The sequence below is a fragment of the Echeneis naucrates genome, chromosome 1 (genome assembly GCF_900963305.1).
Source record: "Echeneis naucrates chromosome 1, fEcheNa1.1, whole genome shotgun sequence".
Taxonomy (NCBI): Eukaryota; Metazoa; Chordata; class Actinopteri; order Carangiformes; family Echeneidae; genus Echeneis; species Echeneis naucrates.
This window is the reverse complement of record NC_042511.1, coordinates 4,973,004-4,999,194: the sequence shown is the minus strand read 5'-3', so window position 1 is coordinate 4,999,194 and position 26,191 is coordinate 4,973,004. Positions and strand designations below refer to the sequence as shown.

Sequence of the window (26,191 nt, the reverse complement as noted above, 5' to 3'; positions counted from 1 at the left end):
CCGCGCACGTTATTCTGCGGGTTGAGGGCTCGTGAGATTTCCGCCGCGCGGTTTTGACCCGACATATAGAGGAGGGCGCTCGAGCTCTACTGGGTTTTTTTGGTTTTTGTTTGTTTTCCACGCACGCTACGCACGTAGAACCGGTGAAACCGTCACGCGGACAGAATCTGTGGGGTCCTGTCGCGTGTGCTCGTGCGCGGCCGGAGAGCATCCAGTCGGAGAGTCGAGGCCCGGCGGGTCGGTGGGTCAGCGGTCGGTGTCGGGTCTGTAGCTCCTGGGAGGGGGAGGGGGGGTGGGGGGGGGCAGAGCCGGACCTGAGCTGCACTCCTGGCCGAATCGGAGCACCCCTCAGTCCCGGCAGCATCCGTCCCTCCGTGCCTCGGCTTCAGCGGGAGGCCCGGAGCGGCGGCAGGATGTAGCGGCGGATTAGAGGAGGAGAGAGGGACCGAGCGGGCCGAGGCGGGACGGAGGGGACATGGGGAAGGACCAGGAGCTGCTCCAGGCCGTCAAGACCGAGGACCTGCTGACAGCTCAGCGGCTTCTACAGAGACCACGGCCGGGGAAAGCCAGTCAGTACACATCCATCCTCCTGTCACACACACACACACACACACACACACACACACACACACACACACACACACACACACACACACACACACACACACACACACTACCTGTCATTACCAGATCAGGTCAGTGCAGGCTAAATCTGATGTGATGCCATTTATCTTAAATGGTGCACTGTCTCTCCCTCCCTCCCTCTGTGTGTGTGTGTGTGTGTGTGCGTGCGTGCGTGTGTGTGTGCTGTGACGTTGAGTGTGTGATAGTGATGACGTTGCACATGTGTGAGAGCAGTCACCAAAATGTAATTAGAAATCAGAAATGCTTGTCACCCTATTTCCTATTCACAGTTTGTAGTGCGTGTACATGAATGCCCAGCAGAGAGGATGTGTATATTTGTGCATATTAAAAAAAAGTGTGTGTGTGTGTGTGAGAGAGGTGGAAGTACATGAAGGTCCTCCACTGCTCTCGGGACAGGGGGATTATTGGTGTGTGAAGATACCAGATGTTGGTGGTAATAATGCGATGACTGTAAGTGAACACATGCAGACTTTTGCACTCGTGCACATATGTGACGCTCAGACGTGCACGTGTGCTGGTGCTTGACATGAAGTCAGCTGGGACTTGAGGTGATAATTAGATTTTGATTACAGCCTTGAAACTGCTCTCCTCCTCCTCTATTTCACCACCAGGCCGCTCTCGATTCCTCTCCCCTCGTCTCCTTCTCTTCGCTATTCCCTCCTTTCCCTCCTCTCTGATCTTCTCTCAACTCCTTTCCTCCTGTTTCCTTAAATCTTGCCTTCGCTCCTGACACCTAATTTCCTCTCCTCTCCTCCTGTTGCCCACTTTGCTCTTGTTTTCTGTTCTCTCATTTTTATCTCTCTATTTCTCACCTCATACTTCCTGCCTTTGTCTCTGTCTGTCCCCTTTCGTCTTATTTCTACTCCTCCTTTTTTCTGCTCTCTGCTCTCCTCTTTCCTCAAATTTTTCTCTCCTTGTGTCCTACATTTGTTTTTATCTCCTGTCCTGTGTTTTATGATTCGCTTATCTTATTTTTTTATCCCTATCACCTCATATCTTCTCCTTGCCTCTCATTTACTCTCCTTACTGCTTTTATCTAATATCTTTATTTTGTCTCCATCGCTCTGCTCCCTTTTCTCATTGTTTCTTCTCCTCTATCCTCGTTTCCTTGTTCCTAGGTGTTTGCCAACCACTTTTCCTGTTTCCTCTCCTTACGTACGTGCATGTTTGTCTCTGAACATTCCAGCAGGGCCATGGAAAAGAAAAATGCTTCTCCTCAAATGCCAGAACAGATCAGTGCTGAGTGCTCAACCCACCGCACACTGACAAAGAGAAATGGGGGAAGTGGGCAGAGGGTGAGGGAGGTGAGAGTGACGGAGGGAGTTAGAATGGGAGAGAGGAGGTGGGACAGGACAGGACAGGACGGGGAAGGATGTGATGGGTCAGGGTAAGAGGTGAGTTACTGAGGGTGTGTGAGAATACAGCTTTATCCAGCAGAGCAGCATAGGAAAAACTATGTTGCTCTGTTGGATAAAACACTGCCTGCATCCACAGATACCAGCATGAAGTATTCTCCTCAATAGTTCCTCGATTTATAATCAGCCATCTGTGAAAGTTAGTCACATATAAATGGTGATAAATAATTAATAAATTGTATGTCAACAGCACAGCTGAAACAGTCCACAGAGACGACTAATGAATTTAACAGCTATCTAAGAGACTGTGTCATTTGTACAGCCTGGATATCCAACAGTAACTCTCATTAATGGCTTATTAATCTATTAAGCATTATTAAATAATTTATTAACTATTAATGAATTCACTCTGACACCTTAGACACCTTATCTGAATGTAGTACCTAATGGGACAGGAGAGCTGTTGTCCAAGAAATTTAACATATAGTTTCACAGTTTTGGAAATATGTTAGATAAGGAGATCAAGGATACTGTTGCAGATTATCTGAAAGATAAACTGTAAATATACTGCAATTGAACTTTGATCAATATAAAGGCTAGAATCTGACTGAAAAAGTCAGCCTGGCTCTATCTGAGGACAAGTTACATGAAGCACTTCCTTTAAAGCTCAATAATTAACATGTAGTTTAGTTAAACATAAAAGTAGTAGTATAGTAGTGGTGAATCAATTTCGCAGCTGGCCAAGAAACATTGTGACACATAATCTCCCCTGAAAACCAACAAATTGCCATTATTACATATTTTGCATTAATATACATTTGATTTTGTAGTAATGATATGTGGCAGCAGAATCGTGTAAAAGAGGGAAGATGTCACAGATTTCTTTAGCTGATTGTCGTTTAGATTATCATGGAGCTCAATGCCTAAGATAAAGAAACAGGAGATCTAGCTTTGGCTCCCCCGAGCAATACATGATAGCAATTCATTTTGCTTTTGGTCTTATCCTACAATTTGTTGACAATGAGAAAAAGTTCTTCTTGTTTAAGTTTATAGAGTCTGGATTTAGAGTTTCTTCACACCAAAGGTCTTCTGTCAGAGTTTTGGTTCAAAAGTTTATTCTTAAGGATTTTAATGTATCCGTTTAGGGAGAGAATCTATGCAACATTTTAAAATAGATTACATTAAATGGCAATGCTGTCATAAAGAAAAGGATATTTGGTAATGGTGTCCTTATCTTTGGTTCAGTTGCAGTAAAGATAGAAGATAAGAAAGAGATAAGAAAGCATTCTTATCATGATTGTGTCTTTCCTGCTGTGGGAACATCAAGTTATTTATACAGTGTCAACACTGAAATTCTGTTATTCCCATTACATCAACTAAACAACTGTATCTGAGCCAAACCAGCAGTGAGGTGGCAGGACTACTAAGTTATAATGTGCTGCTTTAAGACAGTATATGTGAAAATATGAAATGTTTATCACCTTCGGAGAACACTGTCTGTCATCCCAAAAAATGAGCTGTGGTCCTTAAAGAAAGCAAACTCAAGAAGTTGTGCTTTAGTGCTGAGAACCAAAATAATCCACAATCAGCAATTCATCTGTCAGTGAACAGAAATGTTTCGCTTTAATTTTTAGTATTAATTTAATAATATTAATATGTTGAGTCTAACCTTTAGGTTTTTTACGCTTAGTCAGACAAAACAAGCCATGTGAATGTCCCACTTTGGGCTCATTGAAGTTTCTTTTTGGACATTTTACACAATTATTCCAAATTGTGTTGTTGAGAGAGATAGAAATTGGGGAATGAGATGCAGGAAGGAGTCAGGCTGGGCAGGATTCAAACTGGGAAACCTGTTCAGAGTTTATGCTTCCACATCGCCAAATGTTCCACCAACAGATTAACTAAGCTAACTATTTTCTACTATCAAATATTATATACCTTTTAGCCTATAGCATGTACCGAATGTCCCAGTAACGCTCCAGAAACAGTCTTTCTAAAAATTGGGTTCATGTTATACTAAAACTCTGAATGTATCGTGATAGGCAAAGTCAGAGGTGATGGAAACTTGATCTAAGAACATTGCTGCTTATGAGAACCGTCAAATAAGGAAAAATCACCCACTCCACCTCCCCTGAGGTTTGGGAAACTACCCTGATGTGCTGAAGGCTGTTTTGTCAGCCATCAGCGACTAATCTGACTCTGCACTCACCATATTAAGGAAGCTTTCAAATTAAAGGTGAATGACGTGATTTCATGTAAAAAAAAAAAAAAACTTCAAAATCGCTACAATTCAAAGGAGACATTGCAGAATAATGTCATAGTAATCATTTCCAAGTGACTGACATGCTGTGAGAATGGCACATCTGGGGTTGCCATGGTAACCGGGGGGTTCCAAGTTGCAGTCGTTATGGCTAAAACGATCATAAATTATGTAAACCACGGGTCAAGGACACTGTCACAAAACCTTTGGTAATGTTCTCCAACCAACAGTTCAGGTGAGAAAAAAAAATAATAATTCAAGCACCAACTTTAGACAGTAAGACAATCGGAGAGTAAATTTATGAATAAATACATGAAATCTATTTTGAAAGCAAAAATCTGTTCTGTGAGGAATCATTGCGGCTTCTAAAATAAAGATGAGGATGAATTGTTTAAGAGGAGTGTGCTGTAGTATTTATCAGCTGTCTTTGTCAGATAGTATTTCATTAAATATATATCACAGTGCTGAGTTGAGTCAGAGGGGACTGCATTATTAAGTAATGTCAAAATCAAGATTTTCTGTAGTAAAAGAAAGATAGTGGAGAAAGAAAAAGATAGAATAACTGTGTGGTGTTTGGTGTTGTGGCCCTGTCCTAAGTTTTGTGTTCAGGATGGGGATCAAGTTGCTCTGTGATAGTCTGATGGTGACACAGATATCTGCAGTCATTGATTCATCTGACGAGGAGGGGGGAGGAAGGAAGGTTCTTATTTTTAATCCAAGATAGACAGGGGAACCTACACATCTACAGAAACACGCACAGAGACACACACACCCACATGAAGTAGGATGATGTCAGCTGCAAAGTGTAAACAGAAACTGGCAGAACAACCAATCAGCAAACGCTCTTTAGCAAATTACAGGGGAAATTAGAGTGTGAGAGCGGGATGAAGGGATGAAGTGTAGATAGAGCTGCAGAGAGAGGGAGAAGCTTTTCCACAGATTACAGGCCAGCTACAGATTACGGCCTGTGGATTATGAGGGTTTGACCAAAAAAAAAAAAAAAAAAAAAGTAGAGGCAGAGAGACAACCTGTTTTATCTGTCCTTTTCTGACTGTGCGTGTGTTTGTTTATAAGTGTGTTGGGAGGGTTTGCGTGCATGCTTTCTTTTCTGTTTTTTGGTGTATTCATCCTCCTGACACGTCAGTCAAAGATCAAGGGTTAGGGTTATCACAGACAAAACCTTTCCATAATCACCGTACCGTGTAATGTTCATATCATGAGGCCGTCTTCCAGTAAAATGTGTAATTTTAAGGGGCGACGGCATCATTAAACTTTTGTGGGTCTCTCAAGGTTATATAAAGATCTTGGACCAGTTAAATGCGGACCAAACTAAAGTGTTTGTTTGCATGGAATCAAACCAAAGGGCGTTTTTTTTTGTTGTTGTTGTTGTTGTAAAATCAATCCCCACAGAGAGGACTGTGAATGTGAACTCTGGTCTTTGGCACTTTGAAAGACTGCCAACAATCCCAGCCACCTCCTGGAAACTGCCACTGATAAATGTGTGGCTTCGTTCATTAAATAAGGATTTCCTCAGATTGCAATACAGAGAACAATCATGTTTCCTACAAAAGGATTTCCTATTGTACTTTTGGAATTATATATGCCCGACTACTATAGTTATCATAAATAATAATGAAGATATTTGCGTACAAATAACTTTAAGATACATTTAGCTTTCAGCTGCACCTCAAATTCTAACGGTCAAAAATGTAATGACGGATTGTGCTTTTTAAAATTCCTGAATTTCCCAGATTTTTTGTTACCTTGTCACTTTTTCTTTGACCTTTTTTCTTGCCACAGTGAAGAAACTGTAACAAGGCAGAGCGTTGTTCTCGAGTGCTCGCAGGTATAAAAGTGTAGCTGTCAACTCCACCTGCAAGAAACATTAGAATAAGTACAAGGACAGAATACATTAACGGCTGAATTCCGATTATGTCTGAATGTGGACGGATCCTGTTCTCCTCTCTCTCATGTTCGGTCTCCTTTTCTGTCTGTTTCAGAGCTCCTTGGAGCAGCAAAGAGGGTGAATGTTAACATCCAGGATGCAGATGGGTAAGAAGAGATAACAACATGTTTATCACTCAACATCCTCCAACATCATTCAGCATGCAATGCTGGAGGAGGCAACAATAATTTGAGGAATTTCAAGTAAAAACATAAGATAAAGATTGCGGCCCTATTAGTTTCTCCTAAAAAGACATCTGAAAAAGACAAATTAGAGCAAAACACGAAACTCCTGTGAGTCCCAGTGGTTTTGTTCTGGAGCCAACCCAGCTGACCCCTCTTTTGGTAACAAAACAGCCAAAAGACAAGCAAAAAAGAAAAAAAAAATCTACTTTTGATGAATACACTATCAACCGTATCACAACACACATTATCCCCTGCTTGAATCTGTCTTTGAAACATGTAGCCAACTGAAGAGCTCAAATCTGAAGACTAGTTACCTTAAAGCAAGGCCAACATTTCACAGCTTTTGATTCACTGCCCTGTCAAACCCTTGATACAGAACTATGGTTTTTGGCTATATTTAGACACATGATCGCATGATCTTTTTGTGTGCACATGCTTGGTTTGCCATTGTGTTTTATTTTGCTCCATCATATAACAAAGATCTTTTCATGAAACTGATTGGAATCAGATAATTGGCCTCAACTCTTTGTCTAATGGCTTTTGATTGGTTGATTTGACTCCAGGACTCAGCCCTTATAGTCACCGGGGATCCATTAGCCACACACACACACAGAGGCGGCTGTGTGTACACTCAGCTTAGGGCTAGAGAGATTGCTTATTAATGGAAGTAGGTCATTTTCCCCCTTCCATCGCTCAAACAGAGCTGAGGGGCGGAGCCGCTCTACGCTGAAGATTATTTCAGCAAAGTTATGCTCCGGTTTTATACTATGTGTATGAAAATGTGTATTTTTATATGTAATCTGTTTCTGTTAAGGTTGTCGCCGCTGCACCATGCTGCTCTGAGTGGTAACAAAGAGCTCATCTCTCTGCTGCTGGAGGCCCAGGCAGGAGTGGATATTAAAGACCAGAAAGGTAAAAATATATGTAGATGTCCCTTACAAAACACAGGCAGCCTAGACAGCAGAAAAATAACACAACAAACACGTATTTCTGGCTTTTCTCTGTGTCAACAGCATTGCTCCCTGATCTAACAAAAGGTGAGCTTGTTGAAATTGCAATGAGACAAATTCTCTGTGTAGTATGAAGTATTTATGAACGGCGAAATATTTGTTTGCTAAGCAAACAGTAGACAATAAAAGAGGGGCGCCTCATGGCTGCAGGAATCAAAGCCAAGTGGAAACAAAGCAGCCCAGATTTCCCTTTTTAACCTAGAAAATATCTCCTGCCCACACTAGCAGAATCCAGAAGAAATCTCAGGGCAGATGGGAAATATAATCCCTCCAGGATGCAGGGCTCCTACCCCTTCCAGTCAGTCATGCCCAGTATATCTCTAAATATAGGCATACCCCATGGTAGGCACCCTTATCAGATGGCCCACACTTTTCATTGAGTTGAAGGTGTTGGGGAAATCTGAAATGATTCTCTCAGTGCCAAACTAACAGGAAAGTCCTTTTCACAACTTGAACGTGAGAAAATGTTGAGCAATTACTCAGACTACTCAGACTAAGATCACTGACTGGATATCCTGCAGCCCTGAATGGAACAGATATCCAAAATATCATAAACAGAGATCGCTGCAAGCAACTATGTATTATATAACTCTGACATGATAGTCCTGGGATCACAGTGAAGGCATTTTCCAAAAACAGACACCGCAAGTAGTTGACAATGTCACTTTTCCGTAAGAAACTCATCAGCTCAAAAGTATGACCACGCCGTTGTTCAGTTTGCCTCTCTTTAATTTGAGGGCGTAGTTTTCTTAGCATTGTACAGGACCAGGACCAGGACCATTCACCAGGACTGTCTGCCAAATTCAACGCTCGTATTAGTTTAGACTAACAGAGCAGGTTAGCAGGTTAGTTAGAATGACCATTCATAGTCTGGGCAAAGTCTGCCATTGACTTATCAAGTGACAAAAACACTTGCTGCTCTTTCATGTGCCCCTGCCACTCTCTGGCTTTTGTTTCTGCAGTTCCTGCAGCTGCTGTGCTCCTTTATGCTGCCAGCACCTCTCGTCTGAGTCTGAACCTGCAGGGTCTCTTTAGTCAGCCTGATGATGTGGCTCATTACTGGTATCTAGACTGGGGGCCTTGGTTTGCTAGCATGAGAAACGCGGCCACTACATCTTGCAGCCACTGCTACAAAGCAGCGTTTAATGCCTCCTGGCCAGCAGCACTGATAATGGCTCTACAGTACTTCTTTGTGCCTCTCACATCAGCTTTGCATTATCTTTTATATCCTTCATATTTTCAGGAATGAACTGTACTGTCTGGTCTCCTACAATGTTCTTTTAGGTCTTAACCACATAGGGGTTATCTCTTCTTGCCCTTCGTCTGAAAGCAGCTCATTTGATGCCTTTTGAGAATGATGCTTGTAGTACTGAGGTCACAAAGGCCCACAAGTGTGTCAAAAAGAATAAGACATCATTTCCATTTCCGGCCTGTGTCTTAATCTATGGCTAGAGCTATTACAGAAATGTCTGCAAAATGTACACTCACGTGATTGTTTTCCCAAGTCATTCATTAAAAATTTGGTCTGTACATGACCAGAAAATTGTAATGTCAGAAGTTCAATTATAGGTTTCTAGAGAGCAGAGTGAGGAGCAACGATTTCCAAAGAAAAATTCAAAACTATCTACATAGTTTCAATGTCAGTGGAAACACTTAATGTAGCGTATTAGTTTAGTTTGTTTTAGAAGTAAAATGTGGACTAGAATAAATTAAAGATGAGAAGATGTGAGTTCAGTAATTATTCTGTAAAACATCTTGAGGAAATCAGAAGTGTGTGCTAGTCAAAATAATCCATTCATGTGTGTTTGTACATGTTCATGTGCATTTGTCTGTGTGGTCCTATATGTTGATGTTTTTTGGCTGTGTGTGTGTGCGTGCGCGCGTGTCTGTGTGTGTGTGTGTGTAGGGATGCGTCCTCTTCATTATGCTGCATGGCAGGGAAAGACTGAACCAATGAAAATGCTGCTGAAGGCTGGGTCGTCAGTCAATGGGCAGTCAGATGAAGGACAGATCCCTCTGCACCTATCAGCCCAGCATGGACACTATGATGGGGTAAACATGTGTGCCTGTGTGTGTGTTTTGGTGGTTTTACTGGTGTTTTGGTGTCTGTTTTGTTGGGTGTGTGTATTTGTTATGTGATGCATGCGCCAGTTTTACAAAGTTTTGTAGTAAAGTGTGTGTGTATGTGTGTTACAGTCGGAGATGCTGTTACAGCACCAATCCAACCCGTGTATCTCAGACTCAGCCGGGAAAACACCCCTGGACCTTGCCTGTGAATTTGGACGTGTGGGAGTGAGTAGATTTAAACAAAAGCAAGCAGCTTTTATTTTCACTTTACTGTGTTTAAAATGTATTTATGTAAGCCTCAGCCATTAAAAATATATTTTCCCAAAGTGCCCAGGCCAAGATGGTCTAAATAAATGGCACTATAATGTTATAATCCTTAAGATATCAGTTGATTAGTAGTGGTCAATTTGGTTATCAGTGGTTTAGGATAATATTTCCTCAGGAAATTTGGTATTGTGCAGTCTGCATCCTGAAACTATCCACTTCATAGCTCCCTGGAGTGGTCTGTGTTTTTTTTTTTTTTGTTTGTTTGTTTGTTTTTTCATGACTTCCTTCTTCTTACTCATATCTTACTCAGATCCAGTGATTAAAAATGTCAAAACAATGAGTGCATTTCCTGTGACTGCTTTGCAATAGATTTGAATTACCTATATCATAATGCAGTATTAGGAAAGTGAACAGAAAATATCAGTAGGAGTAAAATGGGAGCATCTGGAACTGAGTAGGAAGAGCTGCAAACTACATTAAGGCATTCACTGCTATTTGAACCCAAATGGTGTTAAAGAAGATTATTAAGTGGGATATAATTATGTAAATATGATTAATATTAATGGGAATATGATAGCATTAATGTATTTAACTTAATTACTTAAGTTACTTAATTTAACTTAATTTAAAAAAAGAGGGCTCATTTATGCAGACAGAAAATAGACTACACAGTTTGTGCAGCAATGAGCTCTCATTTCTTAATCAAATTACAGCAGCTTCCACGCAGAAAGAAAGAGTGGAGTTTACATCGTACTGTGGATCTGTCTGTTGTTAAGGTGGTCCAGCTCCTGCTCAGCAGCAACATGTGTGCGGCCATGCTGGAACCAAAACCCTCCGACCCCAACGGAGTGTCACCTCTGCATCTCGCTGCCAAGAACGGCCACATCGAAGTCATACGGTCTGACTAATTTGTCCTTTTCCTATAACAAGTCTGCTCTATCTAGTGTCGGTCAGCCAGTCCCTCCTTATATCCACCAAATCTAATCCAACCTTAACTGCAGGGTTGTGATTAAACATCTCTCAGTTTTATAATTTTCTTTTTGGGTTGACCTAACTCTTGTTTCACTTTTGCTGCAGGTTACTGATCCAGGCTGGTATAGACATCAACAGACAATCTGAGTCTGGCACAGCGTTACATCAGGCCGCCCTCTGTGGGAAGACAGAGGTAGTACGACTGCTGCTAGATGTGAGTTTGTCTCTCTCTCTCTCTCTCTCTCTCTCGCTCTCCCTGTTCAATGTGTTTACAAAAGCGGCTTCTGTTAAAGCCAGTCCTCAGCTGAGCAAGTTTACACCTCAGTACATGTCATTCATCCCACTGAGCTGTGTGACGGGCCCCTTGGCTCATGTTAGCTTGTTACATAAAACTGTAGTTGGTTAGAAGTATATTTTTTATGTAATATTCAAACCAGCTCGTTTTGTTTCTTATTACTTGTCTCTCCTTCAGGTGAATAACAATGCTGATTCTCGAGCCAGCTTTTAAGCAGGAACAGCCTTCAGTGTTTTCTCTATCCCAGCTGTATTTCACTTTAGATCTTATTGCACCACAAATGTTAGCAGTGGGCATGTACAGCTAGACTGGCACTAAATCACTGTCAAACAGGCCGACGGGTCGCAGGCTCAGGGCCCTCGGGTCAGAATGGCTGTGTGGAGACTGCCAATATATCTTGTTTGAAAGTCCCAGAGCTCAGTTACAAAGCACAGAATGACCATAAAGATACACAAACTACTATGAGAGACACATAACAACCACAAACATGGCAAATAATCAAGAAGAGAGTAAACCACCACCACCACCCCCCAAAAAAAAAGGTTGTTTCTGGTCACATTATGCCCATTTTCTATTTAGTTCCCAATTAATCTTGCAGTGATCATGTTACTGTGAACTCAGAATTCTGCCTGTTTACTTCAGTTTTCATTTCACCTTTGTCCTCTAATTCTTTGCAGAGTGGCATCAGTGCAGGAGTGAGAAACACTCTGAGCCAAACTGCCCTGGACATTGTTAACCAGTTCACCACCACACAGGCCAGCCGAGAGATCAAACAACTCCTGAGAGGTGAGTGTAATCACACAACATGCTCACAAAGTTACAGACATCTTTTACTCTCACTTGAAGCTGTAGGTAATCCTCCAAAAGATTATTCCAAGATCATTCAATACCAGCTGATGTAAGAGATGCCATTGTGAAAAGCAGCTAGTGTGGGGCAGAAAGTTTCTTCTCACTGTAAAATTGCATTCACATTAAAACGCAGGACAGTTTCCTTTCTAAATGACAATATATTTACAGTGTGAGTTTATCAGAATAAATATCCGTAGCACATTTCTTCTTTTAATGCAGAAATGCAAACATTGAACCCGCTGAGAATAATGTTTCTCAAATATGATCTGACCTGAAATTAAACTGTTTATTTTGCTGTATCAGTCCCATTCACACCAATACTGACATTCAAAACAAGACTTACTATGGTTACCTGTGATCCCAACAATACTGATCTACCCACCTCTACTGTCTTCCTCTCCATGCTCTTCTGTTCCCACCGCTATTTTGTTTTACTAATCTGAAAACCTCTGCTGTACTCATGTCTAATACTTAACCTCATTAATCTTGTCTGCCTGCTCAAATTGCACTCCTGTCTTGCAGACGCTTCAGCTGCAATGCAGGTGAGAGCCCTGAAGGACTACTGCAACAACTATGACCTAACGAGCCTCAACATCAAAGCCGGAGACATTATCACGGTACATCGATCTAAAAACAGTCTCTAGACTACTCTTAACCTATAGACAGCCTAGACGTTAGAAGTGAAGTGAAATTCAGGTGAACGAATTAATGAATGAAGCTTTTTTTTTTATGTTTCCTAAATTCTTACTAGTTTGTTTGGTTGTTCTTAGAATGGGCACAGTCATAACCATTTATTAGCATTTCCCTCACTGCCCTTAAAGAGTAAATGACATACATCAGGTGTCAACAGAAACTGGCCAATTCTGTAAATTCTGTAAATGACTGAAACTAGCAAGCGTTATGAAATTAGGAAGGGTGAGCTGACAGATTTATGTTTAACTCGAGGAGCCATATCCAATGATAAATTTCGTAAATTTGTGTTCATGTTATGTCGTCAGGTTTTGGAGCAGCACTCTGACGGCCGATGGAAAGGTTGTATTCACGACAATCGCACAGGAAATGACCGTGTGGGCTACTTTCCCTCCAACATGGTGGAAGTCATCAAGCGGGCAGGTGACCACCCAATCACAGCTGCGTGTGTTTGTGTACGGGTGGGAGGGTATGCGAGTGTGTGTGCTTTCGCATGTGTGCAGCTGTTCTTTAGCAACAGACAATCATTAGTTGTAGTTAGCTGAGGAATCACCAGCCTCTGTAGACAGCCCATCTGTCCTCGCAACCTGTCAATCATCTCCATTGGTCACACTGTCCACTACTGGCTGGTAACCCCCCCCCCCACCTCTATAACTCTGTTCCTTCTGTCACCCTCCCTCTTTAGTAATCCCGTTTAACTAACCTGCTCTGTTAGATTGTTCTGATTTTGTTCATATTGTTTGTTTGCTTTATTGCCGTAGTGATATTTCATTATAATTTACAGAGATATTTATTCACTTTCAATGTATGGATGCATTCTTTTACCATATTTTGATCTTGATCAGTTATTATTTGATACATTATCAGATCTGTTAGATTTCTTTTATTTCAATTTGACTGATCAGTTATTGTTGTTGTTGTTGTTGTTGTGTTTTTGTTGTTTTGCACCTCTCTCCTCCTGGCTCATGTCCAGGTCACTCCCCCTCCCAGCAGTGCCACACCCTCCTGCTCCGTAGGCCCAACCCCTGTCCCATAGCCTCGGTCAACGGACATTCATACCCCCCATCCAAAGTCCTCCCACTGCATCTGCCTCCCCCTCCACCCCCTCACCCCAACACACAGTCCCTCCCTCGGTTCTCCTCCTTTGGGTATGTTCCTCTTCCCATCTCTCCACCTTCTCTGTCTACTCCTCTTCTGTCCACTCCTCCTCCTCCTCCTCCTCCTCCTCTCTCCACTTCTCAGGAGCAGCAGAGTCAGACAGGTACATACTGTAGTAACACTTTAAATCACAGTTAATCATCCTTTCTGCACTGTTTCACAAGACCACATATACAAATGTGTGTATATATGTACATTATACATCCTGTATGTAATAAACTAAAGTAAAGATTTTGAATTTAACTTTCCTGAAGTATGCCTTAATTTATCTGTTACAGGTAATTGAGAGTAGATTGAGGGATGAGAACCAATCAGGATAAAACTGATATCACGTGTGTGATCTGAGCCTTAAACAAAGATATTGAAATTAAAGGCACTGTTTTTGTGACTTCACATATTATAGATCATTTGATGGCTGTTATTTTTCATTTTATATAAATTTTCCAGTTATTTTGCTTGAAACCTCATATTAATGTTTAAAGTAAAACTCGTTGTCTTTTGAGCTCAGCTCTTATGCACAGTGTATGTTAGTGTTGGGAAAACATATAATGATGAACCTGTCTCAGGGTCTCTAGGGTTTTACACGTCTCAAAATCATAAGCACTCAGAGGTGGTGCAACCACTACGACTAATGTGTTCATGAATTTGTAGGTAAGAGGGTGATCTTTGTGAGTCTGTGCATTTGATGGTGTTTAAGAACTTTACACACATTACCACAAAGGCCTGCGTAGCTGTTAATTAGTTACTACTTTAGTAGTAACTAATAAGACACATAATAAGTGTGTGTGTGTGTGTGTGTGTGTGTGTGTGCGTGTCTGTGCTTATGTGTGTGTGTGTGAGACAGGTTCACGGACTGCAGAGCTGAGTCCTCAAGGCTCTCCAACTTCAGGACATCAGAGTAGCACCAGTGAAGATATCTGGGTACTACGCAAACCACTTGCAGGTGAACTGTGTTTCGAGGTAACAATGTCATATTTTGTATGTGAGGGATTCTTTTACGTGCAAAACTTCATCCTGCAATGTTTTTTGTTTTTGTTTGTATTTTGGAGGTGGCGAGCGCAGCGGCAGTGTGGGCAGTCTTGGCAGCGTTCGGTCATCGAGCAGCTTGCAGAGCTCTGGAAACACACACGTCCTGACCACCCCTGCACCCAGTCCACACCCTGCACCCACACCGGGAGTAAACACACATGGCCTTAATGCTCCAGGTCTGCACGCACAAGCTGAAGGGGTGAAGGTAAGAGAGTCCTGCTCTTTATTTGTGTGCATGCATTTACACCTCCAGCTGCTACTGGATAGTGACACAGAAAGCAACTCGTTTCTGGGAAACATAAAAACATGTACAGGAAACAAACACAACTTGGGTTAACCACAAATCTGTTTCCTGCTCAGTTTGTTCTTCTGTTGGAGTGATCTGAATCATTTTCTTTTAAAAAAGCACCAGGTGTATTACAAAGGTGGCCTCCTGGTTTGTCTTTGTCATGAAGGTGTGAAATGCCAACATTAGAATGTCTGCTTAGCTCAACTAGAACAGCTGAATTCCACCACAAGAACATCATCACCTAATTTCTGTAAGACTAGCTCTGACATATTATAAATATAATATAAATGATGATGCATGGATTATGCATCCTAAAGCAAAAACTCAAATAAGAGCTTAAAGAAGAAAACAACATACAACTGGGTAAAAATAGTGACGTTACAGGATTTTTCTATAGTTGATTTTGTTGTTTTTGCATAATTCATTTCTTCCTTTGTGTCTCATTCTTTCATATTCCATTCACTGAGTATAACTAGTCGTTTTTTAATAGTAAGGGAAGAAAACCACTGAATTAGCAATAAGAGACTTAATCTGTTTAAAGAAGCATTCACTCTGGGATTTCAGTGATGCTAGCTTTGATGAATGCAGTAAGTGCAAGCGAACGAGTTTCAAGCCAGAATCAACCTGTTAAATGTGCTGTGTTCTGTGTTTTGAATCATTATGCTAAAATAAATGTTTAATTTTATGGAAGAGTGAGTCCATATTCCTGTGTGTATAAGCATTGTCTTGTGTGTAAATGTGTGTTTCAGCTCCTGGCAACCGTGCTTTCACAATCAGTTAAAGCCAAGGAGCATCTTCTGGAGCAGTCGCAGTCTGTCGAGCAGTCAGCAAGTAAGCACACGTTTGTCCAAACAAAACATGAAAGCACCATCTTTGGCTGAAATTGAAGCGATAACCTGAGTCAAAGGTCTGTTAAAGTTAAGGTTAAGGGAAGTTAAAGGCCTGTTTCACTGCAGCTGTCTGCTACTGGATACCCAACAGTGACATTCTGGAGACAGTCAGATACTGTCTCTTACTCATAAATGGATTCTAACCAGTGATGTAGTGATTTAAAAAGGGCACTCTTTCTTAGGAATAAACAATTTAATTTAACACTGTTAATGGTTTCATTGTTTATTAAGATTATTGCCACTATTCAACTTGAAGTCAGCCTGACACTTTCTCATCATTAATTCCTTTTTGTTCTCATTTATGTGTTTTATTTATTTTGGTTGCAACAACTAAGATTCACTCATAATAAGCAAAATAGAAAGCGTGTGCTTGAATGTGGATGCAGACTATAAAAATGCAAAGTGTTTACTATCTAAAAAAAAGAATATGAAAAAAGAAAAAGCCACGCACAGTCAGACTGTGGGAGTGAACATTGGACTTGAAGTGGAAATACTCCTGACCTAAACAAGTTCTTTGTTCAGCTGAACTGTGATCATATTGAACCACCTTTGACGTGTGACAGTTTTTTCCTGCCAAGTGTAAGCAGCTGTGTTTGTGCTTTCAGTTGAGGATGTGATGAGTTTCATATCGACATTGAGTATGTTGGACATTTATATGGTGTCACTTTGAAATAAGCAAATAGTGTTACACACAGTTCATGTGTTTAAGTTATTCTGAATACGCACAGTACATAAATAGTAAAACTAACTTGATTTAATTTTTTCTCTTTTCCTTATTAGAAGCTGAACTTGATCAGTAGAGCGAGACTATAACCTGCTTTGATCTGTTTTAAGAAAACAGATGTTTTATTTCCTGAATAATAAAAAGTTGAATTCAGGAAATAATAGTATTAATTGTAAATAAATGCATGTTTTGTGCCAGTAGCTCTGTTTTTCATAAATAACCAGTCTGCCAAGAAATGTAAATCTAGATTAAATAAAAATCTGTCACAAAGCTACCACAGTTCTTCCTGAGTGCTCTGGGAAATTGTGTACTTTTTAGATTTGAAGTGCATTTATACAAATTATGGTTTATGCAAATCAGAAATATGAAAGTGTCATAACGAAATCTGTCCTTCACTAAAAAAAACCTAATATATTTCATTGTTTTTCCCTCTTATATCTTTTCATGTTCTGTCCTGTCCACCTTCACACCAGGTTCTTCCAGCTCCACAGTTCATGAACAACGGTCGTTTGAGCGGAAGGCAGAGGAGGATGATGGGAAAGTGAGTTTTGGATTAGCAGATTGGTTCACACTGTGGACACACTTGCTTCCGTTTCATCTCAACCAGCACTCTGGTCTGAGAAAGAGACATCTACACGGGTGGAGGTTCAGGCAGTGGGCACACCGACAGAACCGTGTTGCACCTGAACAGATGACACCCTGAGGATGGGCATGTTAGTGTGTCGCCTTGGAGACAGGCAGTGTGACAGACACATTGAGGAGTCAGTTGCCATCTTACCTTCTGTCCCTACACCCACCCCCTGCCCTCACACCACACTGAGACGCCAGACAGCCACATTGTGCCGCCCGCTCTAGAACCAGCCGCCAGCTCTGTGTTTTGTGAAACTAAGGATTTGATTTCCTGTGTGTGTCATAGAAACAAGCACTTAACGGTTGCTAGGCGACAGCAGTGTTGTTAGTGTGTGCTCATTGGTTCATCAAACATTTTCTGACACTTAAGTCATTCATTAATTATGGCATCTTTTCCAAACGCTCTCTAACTTGATCTTGAAATTACAAAAAACAGTAAGTCCCTCTTTCCCTCAGCGGTAGTTTCATTTGCAAAAGTTTTCAGCTCTTCAACGCTGAGCCTACAACCTTCACTACATATAATGCAGGACTTCCTTCCCAATGTTGTCAATGTCATGAGCGAATTTGTCATGATTCGTCATGATTTCATGAACGAAAGATCAATTAATTAAATTAATTAACTAAGATCCTAAAACTTTTGAAAACGTTTGAATTCAAAACAGTACGGTCTGGACATACTGGATGCATTCTAGAAAATGCAATGTATTATTTCTTACTGCGTATCTTAGTGGCAGTTTTAATTACAGTCGTGTTTGTTTTATCATAAATGCAGACAGTCTATCTTGCTTTGAAATTTTGCTGGCATAGTGGATCTTGGCAGATTAGAAGCAGAGCTACAGCGCCATGTGTGCTCTCTGTGCTGCAGAACGGGTTCCTATTCTGTGTTGGTGAATGCTTTCTAGACTTCGTTGTAGAGAGCCCGGCTGCATTTTGGTGTAACGACGGAGGTTTCCGTGCCGTTTTCTAGAACCAATCAGTTCTAGAACAGGCGTCCATGCTGTGTTCTGTGCTCTAGAAGAACTGGGCTCTTCTAGAAGCAGGCAGTAGTGTCCTGTGTTCTGTGTTCTAGAAGCAGGCAGTAGTGGCGTGGCTGGGTGAGTTTCAGCTGCAGTTCTACACCACCCACTTCCTCACCGCGGGATATGATCTAGACACCATTAGCCGCATGACCCCTGAGGTAAGGTCATGACCCCTGACCCCCTCACGCCCACGCCCCTTGTCTGTCAAGGCTCTGCCCAACTCAGCTCTAAAATCAGCTCCCCACTGACCTGGATGATGTCATCATGACCCTCCTGTCTCTGTCACCTGAACCCCCCACCCTGCCCCCCCTGGTGTGAGACCTGAGCCGCAGCCAGTCACTCCTCATACTCTCTCTGCTTCATTTACTTACCCGTGTTCACACATGGCTGTATGTTCCAGTCTGTGCTGTAAAAGCTACTCGTTGTTTGTCTTTGAGTGTGCCATTGTGTTTATGTGTGTGTTGGTGTGTGTACTGAAGCAGACACAGTGGTATGAAATAAACCCCCTAAGGGCAGGGGAAACAAATCAGAAGATTATCCTAAAGAAAAGATTTCAGAAGGCATTTCACTCGCAACTCATACACAAATGTTTCCATTGATAAGAAAGATTAAAAAAAAAAAAACACACCTACTGTAGCTTTATTGAATTCCTGATGTAACTCAGAGCGCTTTGTGTTAAAGGACCTGACGGCGATTGGGGTCATGAAGCCTGGACATCGAAAGAAGATGACATCAGAGATCAGCAAGCTGCCATCTACAGACTGGCTCCCAGACCACAAGCCTGTAAGGCTTTCATGTCTACTATACAGGACAGTGAAAGGGAGCGATGCTGAGTTTTGGCAGCTGCTTACACAGAAACACATACAGCTCCGCAAAAAAAAATAAAAAATACTTTGGCAGAATCTCTGTTCAGTTCTGCTACTTCTATGCACTATGCAGAAGCTTTTCACATTAGTGTGTTTGTGTGTAACTGTGTGTGTGTGTGTGTGTGTGTGTGTCTGTTTTAGGCCAATCTGGCAGACTGGCTGTCCCACCTGGGTCTGAGCCAGTATTACCAGGTTCTGGTGCAGAATGGGTACGAAAACATTGACTTCATCTCTGACATCAGTCTTGAGGATCTGCAAGAGATTGGCATCACGAAGCTCGGTCAGTCCCAGCTACATCATAAAGATAGAAAAAAAAATTATACAATAACAAAGCAACTAGAGATAAAGAGTTTGATTTTGTTGATTTGAAGTAAACAGCAATGTAAATGTTACATTTACAATCCATCAATTCATGAACAAATGCATTACAACAGCATTCAAGCAAAACACACAAAAATAGCATGTAATGTCTTAATCAATCGGGTCTCACACTGTTTCTTCTAGACTGACTAAATGACTTTTAATGCTGAAAATAAATTATCTAGTAGAATTACTCAGCATTTTTCCCAATTGTACTGTTTCCTTGCAATCCAGTTATAAGAGAGATTAGGAACCCTGAAGTGTGTTTCCTCCCTCTACCTCACAATAACGCATCTTTCCCAAACCACTGCCCTCAGGACATCAGAAAAAACTGATGTTGGGAGTGAGGAGACTAAAGGAGCTACAGAGAGGAGAGAATGTGTCTGTGCCTCCTCAGAGCCCATCCACACCTCCATCCAGCCCAGGTGGTAACACCGATACCGAGCCTTGGAGGGAGGCGAAGAAGCAGAAGGAAGGTGCCCCCAGCTCCCTGGCCAAACCTCGCCCAGGTCTCACACATTCACAGACCCCTCCCTATACACCAACACAAACCCCACCGCAAACTCCCCCACATGTTCGCAACCAGCAGGCCTCCCCCAGGGCTCGGCCGCGGCCTTCCACCCAGACGGCAGTAGCAGAGTCGTTGGTGCCGATGCTTCGGCTTCCCAGTGATGAGGAAGAGCGACGGCGAACTCACAGTCTGATTGGCTCAGAATCAGACTCTAGATACGCCACAGTGTGTCGCAGCAGCTCCTCACGCACTGCTGCGCCTAGTGATGTCACTGTTAACCGCAGCCAATCATCTGTCACTCTCCGTCCCCGTCGGAAGGGTCGGCCCCCAACACCGCCTAAAAGGTCCTGTTCTTCCATTACTGGGGGTGATGGGGAGGGAGAGGGACAGGGGGAGGGACTACTTGGACTGCCAAGCTATCGAGAGCGGCGGGCCAGTGACTGTGGCAGCCTGGGATCAGTGTTGAGGGCTCAGGACCCAGCAGGTCTGGAGAGATCAGAGGGGGCCTCTGGGAGTGTTCGCAGCCTTGCTGCCATGCTGGAAACATCCATCGGGAGTGGAGCCAAGACCCTGCCGAAGAATCTGGGAAGTAGCACCAACTATTTACAGGTGGGAGCCTTTGTGTTTGCTTTTTGTTTTGAAGCGTGTCTTTATATATATATATATATATGTCTAACAATCACGTGATCCCCAGGTGAGTCCGCCTGTACTTCGTCGCCAGCCTGGCTCTGGAGGTCTTGGATCTGAAGATGACGATGCTGCCAGTCGCCGCCGAACCATTAGTGGACCAGAAAGTATCACTGGTGATCAGACTGACCTTTTTCCCCGGCAACCAGCCCAAAAGCGTCCAGAGCCCAGGCCTCGCTCCACTGTGGTCACCTCGACCTCAGAGATCACAGATGGCACTGTGACACTCCGAAGGAAGCCTCATCTCTTGGCAACAGACTCTAACGCTCCTGCAGCCGTGGCTACCACTGTCATCACCATGACAACCGGCACTGAAACCATATGCAGGAGACCTCGCAACAAGCACACGGAAAATGTCATTCAAAGCAATAACCAATCAGAGTCTCCCAGCAGCCAAACAGATAGTTGCCTGAAAAATGGAGTTGATGGGCAGCAAAACGGTGGCGTGGTCCTGAGACGGAGGCCGGTGTCCGAAGTCTCAGACAGGACAGAGACCCACAAAGAGAGCTGCGAGTGGATGGAGGCCAGGAAGTCTCTAAAGCCAGCTGTATCACCCAAACCATCCTCAGTCACCCTGAGGAAGACACAAGCTGATCCCCCAACACCAACCCGCAGGGTCCCCATACCTGGGCCTGATAGTACTGAAACGACACGGAGCCCTGGTGAGACACAAATATACTCACACACAAAAATTAAGAGCCACGATTTAAAGTTTAAATTTGACAATGGCATTTGCATCTATTAACTATACTATTTATTTGTTGGGGTCAACTTGGGGGGCTCGAGTCGTGTAGATGTGCAAACAAACCGTACATCTAAACAATGTGTTGGTTACTGTTTCTAGTGCAGATACGATAAAAGACAAGAAATAGAGTCAGTGCAGAAATTCATAATACTTGAATACAGTATGTGTGAGTGACTACTTTTGACAATGGTGTCTAACAAAACTGACAGCATCCTCTCTGGCTGTTTCTGACCAGAATCGAAGCGTGTCCCTCCTCCTGTTTCCCCAAAACCTCGCGGGCCTCCAACAGCACCTAAACCGGGCAAGGCAATAGTAGCTTCAGCTACCATGAGCCCGAGTCCTGTCGCTACCAGTCCCACCCCGGCCCCAAAACCCAGCTCCCCGCCCTCTGTCGCCCCCCTTCCAGCTCCTGACACTCCATCTGCTCCTTCCCTCTCCCCGGGACTCCCTCTTACATCCCCTTCTCCTGCCCAAAGTCCCTCCACCCCGTCTCCTCACCCTGTCAAACCTCCCCGCTCCTCCATCGCCGGCCTGTCCATCGACTTGATGGGAGGACGGGAGTTGGAGGAAGAAGATGAGAGGAGGAGAGAGGAAGAAGAGAAGAGTCAGGAAAGTGAGCACAAGAGGCAAACAGAGCAGGAGGAGGAGAAGAAGAGAGCAGAGGAAAAGATTCAGAAGGAGCTGGAGAAGAAGCCCTCAAGGAAGGAGGGAGCAAATGAGGAGGTGGAGAGTCAAGCACAGGGAGTAGAGCAGGAGGAGGGGGTGCAACATCGTTTGGAGGAGACCAGCGCCTCTTTGGCTGCAGCTCTTCAGGCTGTGGAGCATAAAATCAAAGAGGAAGACGCACAAAATGAGTGAGTATTTATAAAGCTCATCAGCATATTTTGACAGTGTTTCCTTCCTTCTTGACTTCTGTGGTGATGACGAAGAAGATCAGAGCGGAAACACACGACACGTTACACAACATAGTCCTATACTACATAAAAGTCCTGTTCAACAGTTATATAAGACAGATGTGTTCAATTTCAGAGAATTTGTTGCCATCATTTACTCTCAAAATAAAACCAAAACTACATAAACCTGCATAAAAGTCTGAACAAAGCCTTGCAAATACAAATGTAAAATGCTGTGTTCAATGTTTCTACCAACACCCGAACTCGCCAGTCACATCTGAAAAGAATTTTATTCACTAAAGAAAGCAAATTAGTATATTTTTGAAAATGTTAAACTCACTCACAGCTCAGAAGAAACATTAAATGTCAGAGTTGAAAGTCAACTTCTCAGTCAAAGCAATGTTTTGCTCTACTGCTCTACAGTAAACCTTGTAATAAATCTTGGGCAGCTCAGATTTTTGCCTCAAACTGGAAACTTTACCACAACAACAGTTGCCAAGGCCGATTTGCACTATGGTATACAGTAACAAACGAAAGGTTTGCATGATATAAATTTGTAAATGTTAGTGAGTTTCACATGTGGTCGATCAGCCTAAACCGCATAGTTACTGTGGCAATCACATGCTCTCTATGAAGCGAGCGGAAGACAACAGATGAGCAACTAGTTTCGGTTTACGATATTACCAGCCAAGATCATAACATGCCTTGTGGCTTCTTCACAAATGAATTTCTTGTGTCTTTCCAGTAATGTGAAACAGCATTAGTAATGGGAAGTGTTAATTTTTTTTTAGCAGCACTGGCATGCTGAAACAGGATGCAGTTTGGTTATATTATCAAATTGTACTGGCTTTCATGCTGTGAATGCTGTGAACACAGCAGTGTGTCATGGTAACGTGGCTGTAATAGAATTACCACCTGAGTCTGAGATAAGATGTTCCTTTATTGGTCCCCCATAGAGGAAATCACCTCCCCCGGTTTTAGAGAGCGTTATAGCGAGTTTATCCTTGTTTAGTTGTCTGTCCCTAAGCTGATGAACATAGTGGAGCATTTAGCAGCAACAGAGGCTGATGTATAATTTTCATAAGGATGAACTTCAGGGGACCAAAAAACACAGCTTCAAATGAATAATAATGCTCCATAAATCCTGCCAAGTGACCAACTGTCTGTGTGGAAAATTAGTTTAATTGCAGCGTACAAATCCTCTTTGTTGAATAAAAGTTATGAGTAAGATCTCATAAAGGAATAGTAAAATAATAAAAAATAATTTAAAAAAAGTTCTCACTGTGTAGAGAATCCTAAGTAAAAAGTACTCTGACGTGTGTGGAAGTATGGTGTATAATACTCAAATTCAAGTACCTCAAAATTATACTCAAGTCAGTATTATAAAGTTCTTCACATCACTTGTTAACTAATAAATTTGCCATATTACCTGAAAGGGGGTGATGATACTGTATGTCAGTGTTCACATTAGGTATTGCAGATTTAAAGTTGCTGTTGATCATTCAGAATATTTCCTTGTTTCCCTTGAGAATAATATTCTAATTCTTGTTAACATCCGGGAACAAAATCTCTAATTTACTAAGAATGTTTTTGCGCCACTACCAGCTAAACTCTTCCTTTTTGTCATTCAACACACAGCTCTCTTTCCAGCAAAAAGACCACCGTCTCCATTTTGGATGACATTGGCAGCATGTTTGACGACTTGGCAGACCAACTGGATGCAATGCTCGACTGATCTCCGGCCCATGTCTCATTTGTGACGAGCCCCGTCCCTCTCCCTCATCATGCGTAGGTGTATCAAGAAAGTTCTCCCAAGGCTTGATGCTGGCGCTCTGAGAGTGAGCGTGTGTGTGTGTGTGTGTGTGTGTGTGTGTGTGTGTGTGTGCGTTTGAGAGCGTGTCCCTCCTGCATGAGCGCTTCTCATGTAGCCTTGTACAGTATACAGAGGAGGGAGTCCTCTTCGTCTGCTGCAGTAGCTCCAATACTCCTCCCGACACAAGGAGGCTGCTCCCACACAACCTCTGACCTCTGCAGCCCAGCGAGTCATCGCCGCCCGGCACTCAGACGGCTGTGTGGACCGAGAAGCACAATCATTTTCCTCATCCTTTATCTCCACAGACTCTGGCAAGGACAGAGATGCAAACTCAATCAGACAGGGAGACAGACAGATAAGCATATTGCTTGCAAAAATAAGCAGATAAACAGACTGACAGACTGACAGGCGGATAGATAAATGGGTGGATGAATGGATGGACAGATAGATAGTCAGTTAGATAAATTGAGGCATACAGATTAGACAACAGAGAGGATTTTTCAAAGCACAAGGACAGGCAGGCCACTTTCTGAGTCTGTCTCTCTCCGGCGATGTCAACAGGATGCATTTTTCCAGATGAATCGTAGCCTCTATTTCTCCTCTGCGTGAGCGGAGGATTGTGGTTAGCCGGACATCCTGAGCTGTGTGTTGTCTCTGTTCACGTTGTTGTTCTTGCTGTTGTTGTTGTTATTGTTGCTGTTGTTGTCGTTATGAGTGTGCGTGTATAGTCCCTGCTGATGGTCATGTCAATGTCCTCCCGCCCGTACAGTAGTTATAATAATGATCAGAACGACAATATAGATGTGTGTCCACCAATTTTAAGATACAAACACACACGCGCACACAGAAATCTACAGTGACCTTGGTGGCATCATGCTTTGTTGATGTTTAGCTCCATCTATGGAGATTTGCTAAGAAGTGTATCTGCACATATACATTACAAAGACTGACACACACTCATGTGCAAACACACATATGTACAAGCACACTCATGCGGTGTATCCCTTTGTCCTGCTGCAGTGAACAGTGTTTTTAAAAGATAATCCTATATTTCAATGCTTTATATAGTACATCCAGTATACATACATAGAGTTTATAATATTCCTGGGTATTTGAGCTGTTAGAGCTCCCTCTAGTGTTGGTTAGTGAAACTGCCTGGAATCGGCCCTGTTTCCATCACGCCCCCCCTCCCTTTTTTTTTTTTTTAGATCTCAATCTCAAATTGTCTCCATTCGGTTAACTCTGCGCCTCTCTGTGCCTTGGTAGTGTTCTTTCATATAATCAGGATTATTTTTGTCTCGCCCCCCCCCCCCCGTATTTCTGCTCCAAACTGTGTAATTGTTTTCTCCCTTCTGTGTCAGTGATGTCAAACATAGCTTATAGGTTGAGTTGTGAGTCCTATATCTGCAGTCCTCTTGTTCCCATTGAGAAGCCTTGTTTAAGAAGCCCATTTAACTCTCCATGTAAACTGTAATAATTTGGCCTGCTCCTCCTCGACTTCCGGATTTTCATTGGTCCCCCATGTAGGCCAGACGGTGAATCAACCACCAGTGTTCGTCCCACTAAAGAGTCTACTTGTATTTTTATGCTCTTTGAAAACAAAGATATATTTGAGAGACAAATGGTTCTATGTTAATAATAAAAATGATAATAATAAGACGCTGAATTGAGGTGAGCTGATTGAGCCTGTACATTTATGGTTGAGTTCTGGATGTGTTGTGACGGCTGTTGTGCCATGGTTGGGTTTAGGTTGTGTTTCTGCTGTGATGATGCATTCCTGTACAGCTGTGATCAGAATAAATGTATAAAGTAAACCTTGTGTGAGTTTTGGGGGTTTTTTCTTCTAAATCACATCTGCTCAGGAAATTATTTCAGCACTGCCTCACAACTGTGCTCAGTTTCTACATGAATGACTCCACAACAGAAAAATAAACTGAACAACTCCTACATAACTTCGTCCATATGTGATGTTTGAACAACTGGGACTTCTGTTGCACTTTGTTCCTCCTACAATCTCCTGCTTTTGTTTATTCGCCG

At 42.6% G+C, this 26,191-nt stretch overlaps 1 protein-coding gene across 2 annotated transcripts; it reads left to right on the top strand.

Annotated features, from left to right (window-relative positions):
* Window positions 1–315: 315 nt before the first annotated feature.
* Window positions 316–25,948, top strand: LOC115048391 (caskin-1). 2 transcript variants are annotated; one of them, XM_029509833.1, is made up of 21 exons: window positions 316–569; window positions 6,261–6,312; window positions 7,205–7,302; window positions 9,307–9,452; window positions 9,597–9,692; window positions 10,511–10,632; window positions 10,812–10,920; window positions 11,679–11,787; window positions 12,373–12,467; window positions 12,849–12,963; window positions 14,543–14,641; window positions 14,748–14,932; window positions 15,766–15,847; window positions 17,104–17,171; window positions 18,330–18,437; window positions 18,961–19,062; window positions 19,287–19,425; window positions 19,823–20,625; window positions 20,711–21,365; window positions 21,684–22,302; window positions 23,980–25,948. In XM_029509833.1, the coding sequence occupies exons 1-21, from the start codon at window positions 476–478 to the stop codon at window positions 24,074–24,076; spliced, it is 3,993 nt and encodes a 1,330-aa protein (XP_029365693.1). In that variant the 5' UTR covers window positions 316–475; the 3' UTR covers window positions 24,077–25,948. The 2 variants fall into 2 exon arrangements, with proteins under 2 accessions (XP_029365693.1, XP_029365701.1); XM_029509841.1 differs by lacking the exon at window positions 18,330–18,437.
* The last annotated feature ends 243 nt before the right edge of the window (window positions 25,949–26,191 follow it).